Below are 13,150 nucleotides of genomic sequence, written 5' to 3'. Positions count from 1 at the left end.
GTTGATAGCATGGTCACCTATTTATCCATATCCGGTGGAATACGATCCCTCGATGTTCGTCACGAGGTCCCCAGCTCCTCCAGGACCAGGAATCAAACCCTAGCGTAGCCCGTCTTTTCCTACCTGCTCAGCCCACGCGACGTACCGCCCAGGCTCTCATTGCAACCCACTGGTCAGTCGCTGCGTCCTTTTATGGTAATCGTGCATTCACCTTCTTGTTTCTCTTTGAGCCCCTCGGCTACAGCCGTCGCCATCTCCTGGCCATAGCCATTTCCCGGCTGTAATTACGATACTTCTTCGCTCTCTTCTTCCTCTCTATCTCACTCGAGGGGGAGCTATTTTCCCCTTAGTTATAGCGTTGCAATTCTTTCCATCATTCCTTTACCTTCCAGTCGTGTCTTACAGATTAATTTATTTTTGATTTCTGCCGAGACTGGGGTGCCGGCTCTGTATTCTTTGTCTGACAGAGTTGGGGTTTTGTAAGCATTGCAAGCTATGCGGCGGTTCATTTCGTAGTTTTAGGTTTTTGGAGGTATATGGGAATAGTTGGAAATTTGAGCGGGATATGAGCTTTCGGGATGCCAATGAGCGAACCCTGAACTTATAGCATAAGCAGAGTCGCTGTTCTTCGTCGAGTCGATAGGACGTTTTTGTTGATGGTATGTTTGGACGAGGTTATTCTATGACGTTTCTGTAGTGCCGATTTTCAGGATGCTTGAAGCGCTGCCGTGTTGTTGGAATGTTTCTCAAGGGTTTGAGTGGTAATGCTTCCACGGGGCCATTTGATATTTTTTACTTGATCGAGCAGTTGTTTCTTGCGCATTCGAGGTGTAATATGTGGTCATAGATTTCAATCGTGCCCATTCATTTGAAGCGGCTGATTGTTAGGGCTCCCTTTGTAATAGATGGTGCTGTATACGGGGATTTTGTTTTCATCTACGGAAGGATAGAATATGCGGCCGCTTGCGATGTTGTGGACCACAGCCTTATAGATCTCCTTAGCGGTAACGTGACGGAAGGGATTTCAAGCATGTCGTTACTCGCCATGGATACGTCTAGTTTGTTCGATCCCTTTGAATTTCCTCCTGAGATAGACCTGGTGCCTCCGAAGCCGGAGCCAAGGTTCAGAGAAAAATTGGAGATCAAGACTCCGAGGCATCAAGATCATCATCTGAAGGTATGTTGTACTTGTTTTCCTGACCGTTTCTTCTGGGCTGTTCGACGTTTACACCCCCCCCCCTTTTCAACAACTAGTTATTAGGAAGTAAAAATTTGTGCAGGGGCTGTATAAGATTACGTGAAACATCACACTTGCTCAATTTTTTCGTGGAGCGATCATAAGTGAACTTCACATTGGAAGGGCAATCGTCCGGGTCATTTGTGTTCAGAATTTTGATCTTGCGTCAACGAGAGTCTTTTTATTTCAATTTTTAGTTTTTGAATATTCGTGTTCGTTGATTTTTCAAAGGACTCAAATGGCATATCTAATGCATTTAAGTAAAATACTTTCACATGCACATTAATTTTGCCTTCTTTGACCTTGGTTATCGAGTAGCTTCGAAATAGGTCTAGAGTCGTAATGAGTTCAGTTTGACAAATCTTTCCGTGAGTAATGTATGTCGTTACGTGTTATAAGAGGCAATGTCTATGTGCAGGTACCACCGCACGAACTTATGGAAGGATGTTTTTTATGTGCATTGAATAGACTGCTGACTTTGTGTACCTCTTTTGACACGTCTTAACCTACAGTATTTTTCTAGTCATTTAAACGCAAGAATGATGATTTATGTGTTGGAAGTTAAGACGTGTCTGCTATGTTGTAGGCAATGATGGTTGCAAGAGAGTTCGAATGCAAAAGCCGAGAATTTTTGGATATGAAGCCTCGTTTGCACGATGTGCAGCCCAAGGTTAGTAAAGCGTTATGGATGTTGAATCTTTTAGTCATAAACACATTATCTTGCGTGCTTACTTTGTTGTATTTGTGAAGTGAATCATATTTCATGTTACTTGTTTCACGTTTTCTTCTTTTTGATCTTGTATCTGCGTATTTGCAGTTGTAGGGCATTTCTCACTCGCTACCGTGATACTCATTACCTGTCCTACTTCAGATGCAGATGATCGAGACACCGTCTTCTACGACTGCTCCAGCCCCTTCGGATTTGCAAAGTGCGCGTCAAAAGTTGCGTGATGCCTTGACTTCTGCCTTGGAGATGGTCGTCAGCAAACAGTTAGTGAAGAGTGTCTTGGGTGTGGGTGTGGATGCGCAAGTGGAATCTGGAGATGAGCAGAAGTTGTCCACATTGGAAGGTTATCAACTGGCTAGTTTGTCACAGGTCAGACATTTTCACTTTTGTTTAAATGTGAAAAATCATTTTGTTTTGTAGTGTAAAGTATCAACAATGATGCTTTGGACGTCCTAAGTGCGTCCAATGGATTAATCTACACGTGAGGATGACTCAGCTGGGCCTGGTGTGATGTAACTCTTCTTGCCACGGACTTGCTCCACATTTGCATCCTTAGCTTTAATATGCGGCGTGCTCTTGTTCGTATTTTTGAGTCCACTTTGACACTTTCTTACATTCCAGGTTTTTGTGTGGATCTGTTACAGGAAATTGGGAGTCCAGCTAAGAGTGGTCAGGTTGTTGACTCGCTTGTTGTCGATTTAGGCCCTTTAGAAACTGAATCTACGAGTATAGATTCAATTGAAGTGTCAGCTTCGGAATTTGTCACCAGTGGAGGTGACTACAAATTGAATTTTGACCATGTAAGTTTCGGCTATGGAGAAGATCTTGAAGAGTCGCCTCTTAAGAAGTTGAAGACAGACTTTGGCCAGTTTGAGTTTGGTCACAGAAAGTTAGAAATTGAGGAGAAGGAGGGCAGAGTAGCAGTAGAGGATGTAAAAGGAGGTCTTCATATTATGGACCAAGCAAGAAAACTTGCTACTGATATTGAAGCTGAGTTATTTAAGCTTTATGGGTCGAAGAAGACGTACAACCAAAAAGCTCGTTCTCTTCTGTTTAATCTGAAAGACAAAAGTAATCCCGAGCTCCGGGCAAGAGTGTTTTCCGGGGAAATTCCTCCTGCAGACTTATGTCGTATGAGTGGTGAACAGCTGGCGTCTAAGGAGCTTTCAGACTGGCGGAATGCCAAAGAACAAGCCCTTGATAAAATGCTTGTCCTCACTGATGCTGGAAAGGTTGTCAAAAAGACGCACAAGGGGGAGTTTGTTGTGGATGTCGAGAATGAGAGTACTGTGGACATTATCCCTACTTTTACTCGATCAGTATTTCCCGTTAGCAAAGTAGAGGAGAAGGCTGAGCAGGATGTCTCTGCACAAACGGAAGGTCATGTCCAGCATTCACAAAACAAGTCCAAGTATGGCATGTCACCTTCACTCAAACGAAATAGGTCAGAGGAGATTGACCGTGTAGCAGTGGATGAAAAACATACACTGGATGAGAAAAATGTCAGCGATATGGCACAGCGTGTGTTGGTCGCAACAGAGACAGTCTTGCCAACCATATTGTCACTCGATGAGTATATGGAAGCTCAAGACGGGGAAGGGGTACAGGAGGATGTGTTTGAAGATGCACCCATTGAACCAAGGGATATCTCGAAACCTAATCGCGTGGCGGAATTGGCGGAAGAAATGGGGGTCCGTGATAGTATTGATCCATCGAGTGCTAATCCTGAAGTCACTGAAGATCGTAGTCCAGCTTTGAAAATTGTCAGGACTCAGGACGTGAGTCCAAGAATGAAATCTATGAGCATCCGGGATGGGAGTCCAGGTCGGAAATCTAGTGAGGCAGCGGAGGGCCTCGTCAAGGAACAGAGCGATACTGTTAAGAACGACGAAGCTACAATGGCCTGGACGGGTCAGATTCAATTAAGCAGTAGTCGTCAGTCTCCATTGGCTATCAAGCACCGAAGGTACGTGTTTCCTTAGCAGTGTTGCTTTGTTCGTCTTCTGAAATTGAGCAACCCAGATTTTTAACTAGCTTGAAGACCTGGTTGTAAGTAGTCTCACTGTTTCATTTATTTATGGCTTTCCTTTATACGATTATTAGCATTTATACATTCTTCCCTGGTATTTTGATGCATTGATGTCAAACGATTAGTCAAGTTACCAGTTAAAAACTTGTTGAATTTCAAATTTTTTAAAGGAACATTCTTAGATTTGAAGTTAGAATGAAAACACTTGTAGCACTTTAAGCGTATTTTAATACCTGACTCTGATCTGTGATACAGTGGGGAGAAAGTAGATTTGAAGAGTTGGCCGAAATCACTTGAGTTAAAGGGAAGGGTGAGATTAGCGCATTTGGACAAATTTCTTCAGGAATTGCAGCAGTCCCGGTCACGCGCAGTCACGGTACAGCCTCAAGCTTTTATGACGTTCTTAATTTTGAAACCCTTATGCTGGACAATTGGGACAAGTTTTAAGCTATGCTTTTGTACTCGATTTTTTTCTAAATACCAGATCTTTGTGCTACTTTTATTGTTGATTTTTTTTAATGCACGTCATGCAATATGTTTGATTTGATCACGTTCGTCTATTTTTGTTACCTGCATAATGACTGTTAGAAGTTTTGTTCATCTGTGAAATTGTTTTGTGCTAATCTTTGTGTTAGAAGCTATGTAACTGCTTCTTATCTGAACAATTGGTCTTGCTACTTCGCTAAAACTCGTGTCTCTAACCTGGTTATCTCCAAGCTCTCTTCGTTAAAGAGGAGGATGGTTGTTATGCAGTAGATTTGCTTGGGATGCGAGTTTCGTTGCAATTCACAGAACTTTCTATGTATCTTACCTGCTTTGCGACAAAAGCTAAACTTGCTGTGAATGGTAATCAGTGTGATGGTGCGGTCTTTGTTCGTCTGATCTACTCTCGAGTCTCGCAACTTTCCTTGTCTACCGGTTACATTTTGTTTTAGGCACCTTTTCCTTACACTTTAGTAAGTTTCGGCGATGACATTTACTCAGTATGATAGGTTGTGAACGAGCTGTTATCTATATCTGCAACTTCAAGCACGAAGGTAATACTTAGGCTCATGTGCATACATTGATAACTGCCAGGCAGTCCTCAACGAGCCTGGCACAATAATCAATCAGTTGAACATTTAAGTATTTACTGTTGTCCTGGACTCTAGTTGCTCTTGAACTTTTAGCTTTTGTGAACGTATGTTGCAAATATGTTCAGGAGAAAGAGATTGGGCATACAGAAGGTGCGGTATATGTAAATGCAACGGCTGATGATTTTTTGAATTCTTGGATAAGCCAAGACCCTGCTCCTCCTTGTATATGGATCACTCTCAAGATTAGAATCGAGGATGGGGTCCACATTGCAGAGAAGGCCCGATATTGACGAAATTGTTTTCTAATGAAGGAAACCGAACCCAGTTGTAAGCAGTAAATATTAGTTCTGTATGTGTATCGCATCGACCAATAGTTACAAATTGGGCAATAGATCACCATTCGTGGACTCTGTTTGTGACCGGTACGCAGATCGGACGCATGCAATAAGTCCAACGTTCTTCACTCATTGTGGTGCACTTTTCACATACGATGTCTACTACGAAAATTAGGTAGTCATTGCAGTGACGATTGCATTTGCTGAGAATGCAACCATAGTTATTTTGCAAATTATGCAGTTCTTTGGTAGGCTGGGATTGTTGTCCCCTGGTCCTGGTCATGTTGAATTCTTCCACTAGAGCTTCACAATAGTCGTTAACTCTCGACAAACGCTGCTGTGGAATCTCCCCTCGCAAAATGTTGTTTTGTCAGATACCTGCTTTGTTTTACCAGATACAGTCTCTACAAGTTATTTTTTTGGACCAAACGACACATCCCAGCTGATTCTGTCTACAGTATAGTCGTTAACCTGTAGCGACTACAGGGAGTTTCCAAAGGCATCATGTTGGAGTCGGCTATTAATTGGAAAATTTTAGCAGTATTTGTGCTATTGGTAATGAGCTGTAGATCAAGGCCTTTCGTTTGGCATTACTTGACATCATGTGTTCGTACTCGTATCTCTTGCTCTGTGTCTCTTTCATCTTCGCTATACTTCAAGCACATATCTTCACTTATTCAAGATGTTGTCATGTCTCGTGAGGGTTTAACGCTGGTTGGTCTCGTTTCTGATTGTTCTTTTGTTTCGGGTTGTGTAGTGTGGTTTGAGTGCTTACGGTGAAACTTGTGACAATGAACTATATTCTGAATTTGATTTGTGGTTAAGAAGATGCGTGTGACTAATTTGTGTGGTTGTTTTTATCCTTGCAGGTGACCTCTGTTATTGTGCAAGACGGGCATTCAGATCAGGCAGGCGCTACTGATCATGTTCAGGAGGTCTGTCATATACTCCTAGTGATTATCGTACTCTTCTTGTTTTCGATGCTCTTGGTAACGTATGCACCTGGTTCATAAGGAATCACTGGTTTACTTCGGAGTGAGTAGATATGGTGAAAGAACGAAGGCATAGCACTGCTTCATGTAATTAGTGCTTCTGAGGATTCTGGACTTGTTTATGTTTTGCTACATGCCTTCATCTAAAGAGACTTGAGATGTGAAACAGTCCCTGGAATGCCAATGCTAGGTTGATGGTCTTGCTGTGAATGCTAAGAAGGTTGTCTCACCGGGTTTTACATCAGGACTTTCTCTGATAGTTTGTAATACTCTCTATGCCTAGTTTTTATGAGATCCGGAACCCCTGAAATTAGTACCAACCTTAAATATGTCAGTTTTTTCTTGGGGTTCTCTGCAGTTTGAGGATTCAGCTCGTTTAGTAACACACCATTATTTTATTTGATTGCTGAATAGCTTCAGGGGTCTTGGTGTTTGTCGATGGGATTTTATGTGGCCTCTTATGTAAATAATTGATAACAAGTCAATAAATTTCCAGGATGTCGTATAGGCTATCTTTCATGCCCTCGCCTGATGAGTTGGCGTTCGTGAAATTGACAGATCGCAAGTCAGTATCAAATGGGAGACAGAGTTGGCTTTATCGAGCCTCGTTCCGGTTACGAACTCTATTTGTTACCACCTGGCAGCGGCACCACCAAACTCCTCAGCGACCATGGGCACTCGTCAACTGAAGCACTTGGGAAGGACGTAGTGTTAGTGGGTGTTATTGTGTGGCGTAGGAGCCACTTGTCGTCTTCTTCTAGGCCTGCTGACCGTAACAATATTGTAAAGAGACATGCGGTTGCATCTTCAACTCATGATTCCGTCTCCAAGAGTAGTCGTGCTGGGGTTGATACATCAAAAGAGCCAAGCAGTGACCCTAGAACAAAGTCGCGTGGCGGGATTAATGTAAGCTCTGCTTTATCATCAATGCATGTCCCTAAATTCCCAGTTGATTCACCTACGAAAGAAGATCCCTCACCTTCACGTGTTAGGAACTGGCCGCCTTCCACTAATACAACCTCTAATACAAATGTGCTGAAGTCTCGCCATATTACTCCTACACCTGCTGATGCAACCACTGATTTGCCCCCGGGTTTCTCTGTCCGGCAGACACCTCTCCCTGAACGTAGCGTTTTTATTGCGTCTAGACCCCACCTGGACCCTAGATTGCCCGCTCATAAAAAGGACCCTAGACCTTCTCAGTCTCCTGTGGACGTTCCTTCAGGATTCTGGCCACGGCCCCCTCAAAATATGCTAGCCCGGCGACCTATCTCTGAAGATGATGATGATGATCTTCCTGAATTCGATTTTAGTGTTCATACTGTTGGGGCTAACAACCCTCCTTCCCCTAGGCAGTTTTCAGGCCCCGGCACATCTCTTAATTCCGAGTCTCCCCATCTCTCTCATTTCCCCCCTCGTCAGAGTCCTGCTATAGTATCCGATCAGAGTGCTCTTCCTCTCAACGCAGAGTGTTTCTCTGGGTACCCCTCTAGGCCTAATGGTCCTCTTCCCCCTCCCCAGGACCCTGCTTCTTTCCTCCCTAGGAACTCTTCTTATTACAGTGCTGTTGGTACTGGAGCTGCCCCCTTATCTGGAGATGGTCATCTTGAGGTTGACTTAAGGCCCTCACCACATGAATTGCTGAGAGTAGCTCCAGGACCTGGCAGTCGAGGACAGCAAGCCATGTTAGGCCAACCAGGGCCTTTGCCACAGCCATCTGTTCAACATTATGGGGCTCCTATCCAAGGGGTTCACGGTGCTCCATTGGCTACTCCCATTCCTAGGAATGATTTATCAGAGTGGCACCCTTCGACGCAGTTCCAGAAACGGCCTTCTGCTCTGTTTGAGAATGATCCTCGTCACGTTGTCGCTGGTCCTGCTGCTCGCCAGCCTCCGCACTTCGACACTGCAACACTTGGTGGTGCTCCCCCTCCACCCTTGGCACAACCTCAGGACTTAAGCTGGCCCCCTCCCCAGCAGCATCATCAACAAGCTCATCAGCAAGCGCCTCCCACGTTATTGCCGCCTCCGCCTATGCCTCTTCCTCAGTACCTGCAACAGCCAGAGCAGTCTCGTGGGTACTTCCAACCTCAACCCCAACCCCAGTGGCAGCAGCAGCACTCCAACCACTTCCAACTTCAACCTCAGCATCAACCTCAGCATATGGCTGTACGGCCCACGGATCCCAGAGGTGCTCCTTTCATCAACAGCTGGGAGTCTCATGCTCCTCCTTGGGACGCAGCAGGAGCAAGGAGCAGCAACAGCAATGTTAGCACTGAGAATCCTAGAGATGATAGGAGTAGTGGTGAACATCGTATGAAGGATTCTCGTTCTACCGATCAGCTCTCGTGGCATGAACGAGAGCGGGATTCCAATGGTGCAAGGCCTGATTATCGGCGAAGGTAGACTGATTATCAATCAATTTAGTGCAGAGCACCGATCAACCCTTCCCTCTTAGTTTGTACAACGTAATTTTGCAAAGCTAGTGGAAACATATCAAATTCTGTTTTCATGATTGGAATCTTTTTTCTTAAGGATTACAGTGCATGCAGACTTCATAAGTTTGGTACAGCAGCTGTTAGCTTGGAAAGTAATATTAGAATCCTCCCATGCAAGTAACCAGAAGAGCACCAGTGTAGTGGTAGCATCCAGGTAGCTGGCGATTGATGTCATACTTTTGAATTTTTGAATCATGCTGGACGTTCTACCACATGAATCTATGAATGTTACAATCAATCAGCATCCTGTACAGAAGAACTTTGAATCAATAAAAATCATGCTATCTGAATTTTCCTGTAAAATGACTAAAATCCTTCCCGAAATTGACTGCAATGGTCACCGACTTGACTGAAGGAGGGGTTCACTCCCATACTGAAGGAAGAGTTTTGGTGCGTGTTCTTATGTACCAGCACTTCAATCGTCACCAAATTAGCATTATCACCCATAAACTGAAATGCATTCACTCTGTAGGAGCTTTGGGCCAATAAACTTGACGATCCAGTTCTTGATGGACGAAGTGTAGATTCCTAGTAAGTCGATTGAAGCAGGAAGCAACAATACTTTCATATCCATGCATTCTCTTGATTACAGGCAATACAATGCTGGGCAGCGCATGAATGATGCGCACTTAGCAAATTATGTGACCATGTGGCTAGCTGCTAAGCACTACAGCCATTTCTTGAATAGCACACATAAAGTGACCGTGCATAGATTCTGCGACCCTACTTTGGGCAAGGAATCTCCCACTGCCTTCCACAATCGGAAGAAAGTTTTGAATACCACTTGCTAGAATTGTGAATTGAGGTTTATAAAAAGGACATCAAAGTGAGCGTAGACTACCATTTTCATCTGTGCCGCGATTAAATTCGGAATGTTCATATTATGATCCACATAACTGTAGATACGAACTGAAGCCTAAAATGGGAAGTGTTGAAGTGCATCCTCGTCTATGACTCAATTCTCATACCAGTTGGTGGTACTAGAAGATCAAGAGTGGAGGATGGAGACATGCCTACGAGGGGATCACTTGGGCTCGGAAGTACTTGGAGTTAGTGAGACGGGATAGTTCTTCACGCAATCGGCCCATGGATTGGCGGAAGCGTCGAATTGATCGTTCCGAAGGGACTTCCAGACGGCGCTATTACATTTCAAGCCGGAGCCAAGCGCAATTTGCCAAATGAGGTCGTTCTTTCGAACCCTATGCTTGGCTTCCATGTAAGCAAGCACGTACCAGATGGAGCTCGACGACGTGTTGCCGAATCTGTGCAGGGTCATCCTCGAGGGTTCCATGTGCTGCTTCGACAGCTGCAGATTCTTCTCGATTCCGTCCAGGACTGCTTTGCCTCCTGGGTGGATGCAGAAGTGGTTGATTGCCTTTTGAAAGTCGGGGACGTAGGGTTTCTGGCTTTTCTTCAAAATCTTGCGGGCGACGAAGTTGGAGGCGAATTTCAACTTCTCGGAGAGAGGAAGGATTTTGGGAGCCAATGTTGTGATATTGGCCTTGAGGGCATTCCCTGCTTCGTGTATGAGCTCCCGGGAGAGGGACACTCCGATGATCCCATCAGCATCTTCCGTATTCTTGACGCACTGAAAACTTTTGTCATCCGCTGCCTTGTGGGTTCTCACCAGTTCCACCAGGCTGTATTTGGCTACCCTTCTGTCACCTGCGGCATCCCACAAATGAATTCATCAGTGATCCCTTCAATTAACTTCATTTTCCATTTCCTATTCTGATAAACTGCCCCAACTTGATTCAATCTTCGCAACAAGAACGGCGAGCTCTACTCGCGAAATCCCTGTCTGAGGCTGAAGAGAAAGCTTGTGGCGACGACTGGGTACTCTGTTGATCTTTGGGAATCACAAATTATTCGGGTTTCTTAATTCAGTTGCAGTAAGATTAGCAGGTGTATGAAAATTAGCAGAAAGTTGAGAAGCAATTGAAGTCAATTATGTCGTAGGTGCAATAGTCCTTGGATGTTCTCATGCAAATTTCTAAATAAGGTGTTAAGATGCTTTTGTAAGGCTATTGGTAGATAGAGACAGAAACCAGCTGCATGACCCAGATGACGATATCTATTTTACACGTTTAGAACTCGAGGCAACGACTGTTTGTGAAGTGCATAGGTCATTGGAATGAAGTTCGAACTGAAAGGGACATTGAAATCGATACTCACCACGCTTATTGGATAGTAGAACGGCTGAGGCGCCCCACCGGAATATGCAGTTGCCGACCATCATAGACCGGTAGTTACCTTTGTACCCCTGCATTCCACTGATCATTTCCGTGCTGAGCACAATAGCGTAAGTATTCTTGTGCACTTTTAATAGATCCTGGGCTAAGCTGACGGCAATGACACCTGCGCTGCACCCCATCCCTCCCAGGTGGTAGGATTCAATACTTTCCCGCATCTTGAAATGGTTCACCACCATAGCCGACATGGATGGAATGGGACAAAATGTGCTGCAGTTCACGACAAGAATGCCAATATCCTGTGCCTTCACACCAGTCCTCTTCAATAAGTCGCCAACGGTCGTGAACAGCGCCATCTCTGCTTCCTTCATAGAAGTGCAGATGGTTAAGTCTGGGGGTTGAGAATGCATGGAAGGCGGAACGTAAGTCTCGGGCCCTAAACCGGAGCTCGCTAAGATCTTCTGCTGAAAATCCATACTCTTCTCGGTGAACAACCCGGACTTAGCAGATAACGCAAGAAATACTTCGTTTGTCATCTTGCACTCATCCGCAGGTTTGAAACATGCGAAATCGACCAGGTATATGGGCGAAGGACCTGAGTTCCAAAACATCCTCCACATAGCTAATAAGAATATTATCGCAGAGGCTATTGCAGCTACCGTAGCTGATAAATATTCCGAAGCGATTGAAGTATATATATTGGCAGTCGCCTTTTGGATCAGACCAATCATCTCGGGGCCGTGCTGCCACAGCAAGCTTGCAGACTGAGCGAAAGCCAGGAGCAGAAGCGGTAGCCCAAGCCCCCCACGATTGACGTTCTGAACGGGAGCGAGCATGCCCTTGAAGCTGACCAGCCTCGGCCCAAATGAGTCTTTCATAGACCTCTGAACAATATTAATAGACTCAATGCTGTCGAATCTCACCATGGCATCAACGTCCAACTTGTCGCCACTGCCACATTTTCCATTGTTGCAATCGACATCCAAGCTCTTCGCACCCATTGCAGGAGCCTAGGGAAGTCCCCGCTCGGACCAGCTTCACCCCTGCAGCTGCTCAGGCGTATGTCCCGCTGTAGCTTAGTTCCGCGAGAGAGTTCACTTGGATGGCTAAGTACGCCACTTCCGACCCCAGCACTTCAATCGGCCGGCTCCGTTCACATTGTTGAGAGTTCGAGAGCGAGTCAGGAACTTGTACCCCAAGGACATAACCACGAGTTCAATCATGTAGTTGTGAGCTGCTCTGAGCACTCGCAGCAGGGTTGAGCATGGTCTACACGTACACTGCACAGGTCTGTCTTTTATCATGGTATCGCCTGGATCATTGCCGAGTGAATCTGACACCACTACCGTTCGTTCCGTCGTTTAATTCTTAGGTGCATTTGTTATGTGTGTCAGAAAGTTTTTACCCCGTTTCAAGAGCAATCAAATCCTCGGAACAATCTTTCATACATTTCGGTCATGTCATAAATTTAACCATTTACCCGCTGATGTGAATTCACATGTGCTAGACGAGCACGGGGTCCAAATGGGATCGACGGATGATCGAAAACCTTGCCGCTGTTGTGAATCGACACAAGACGTCGTATTATTCAGAAGGTGGGTAGGGTGGGGGGGGGGGGGATATGCATATAAATCTCTGAAGACTAAGTTGATGGAAAAGTGGAAATAAAATTACCCCTCGTTACAGCACGTGGGGCCAACGTAGATTTCAGCGCGGAAAGAGTTCCTGCCATGTCATCCATGGTAGTTGCTAGTCAAGGTCTTTTAATTCCCTGAGTTTCGGTCGCAGCATGATTTCGTTTCATTACACTAGATTAATTTGGTTTCAGTATGAGCTTCACTCTACTCTTCGTTTATGCACCATCAGTTTCTTCCATTATATTTCAGTATTATTATAAACTATTTTCGAATATGACACCCATATATTTCCCCTCCCCTACTTTTCTTTTTTGTTCCAGGAAACTGGACATGATAGTGGAAATTTTTAAAAAATGACAATAATTTTTGAAATCTTAAAAGGGTGAGTACCTCGTAGCTGATGCTGCAATTAATTCCCAACAGTTTA

The 13,150-nt window shown here is 44.8% G+C and overlaps 2 protein-coding genes across 2 annotated transcripts; one reads left to right on the top strand and one right to left on the bottom strand.

Moving 5' to 3' along the window:
* Positions 1 to 229: 229 nt before the first annotated feature.
* On the top strand, positions 230 to 9,197 carry LOC112286435 (uncharacterized). The gene is made up of 7 exons (XM_090253282.1): positions 230 to 1,177; positions 1,824 to 1,907; positions 2,109 to 2,333; positions 2,609 to 3,930; positions 4,249 to 4,369; positions 6,274 to 6,339; positions 6,955 to 9,197. The coding sequence occupies exons 1-7, from the start codon at positions 1,031 to 1,033 to the stop codon at positions 8,800 to 8,802; spliced, it is 3,813 nt and encodes a 1,270-aa protein (XP_090109408.1). The 5' UTR covers positions 230 to 1,030; the 3' UTR covers positions 8,803 to 9,197.
* A 222-nt stretch (positions 9,198 to 9,419) lies between these two features.
* Positions 9,420 to 12,347, bottom strand: LOC112286436 (3-ketoacyl-CoA synthase 13). Its single transcript, XM_024528318.3, has 2 exons — positions 11,070 to 12,347; positions 9,420 to 10,559 (listed from the first exon to the last, which is right to left on the bottom strand). Exons 1-2 carry the CDS (start codon positions 12,085 to 12,087, stop codon positions 9,919 to 9,921), a joined length of 1,659 nt encoding a protein of 552 aa, XP_024384086.1. The 5' UTR covers positions 12,088 to 12,347; the 3' UTR covers positions 9,420 to 9,918.
* Between the last annotated feature and the right edge of the window lie 803 nt (positions 12,348 to 13,150).

Source organism: Physcomitrium patens, chromosome 9 (assembly GCF_059467195.1).
Source record: "Physcomitrium patens ecotype Gransden chromosome 9, ASM5946719v1, whole genome shotgun sequence".
NCBI classification, from domain to species: domain Eukaryota; kingdom Viridiplantae; phylum Streptophyta; class Bryopsida; order Funariales; family Funariaceae; genus Physcomitrium; species Physcomitrium patens.
The sequence above is the reverse complement of the archived record's forward strand: the minus strand, read 5'-3'. Positions and strand labels throughout refer to the sequence as shown.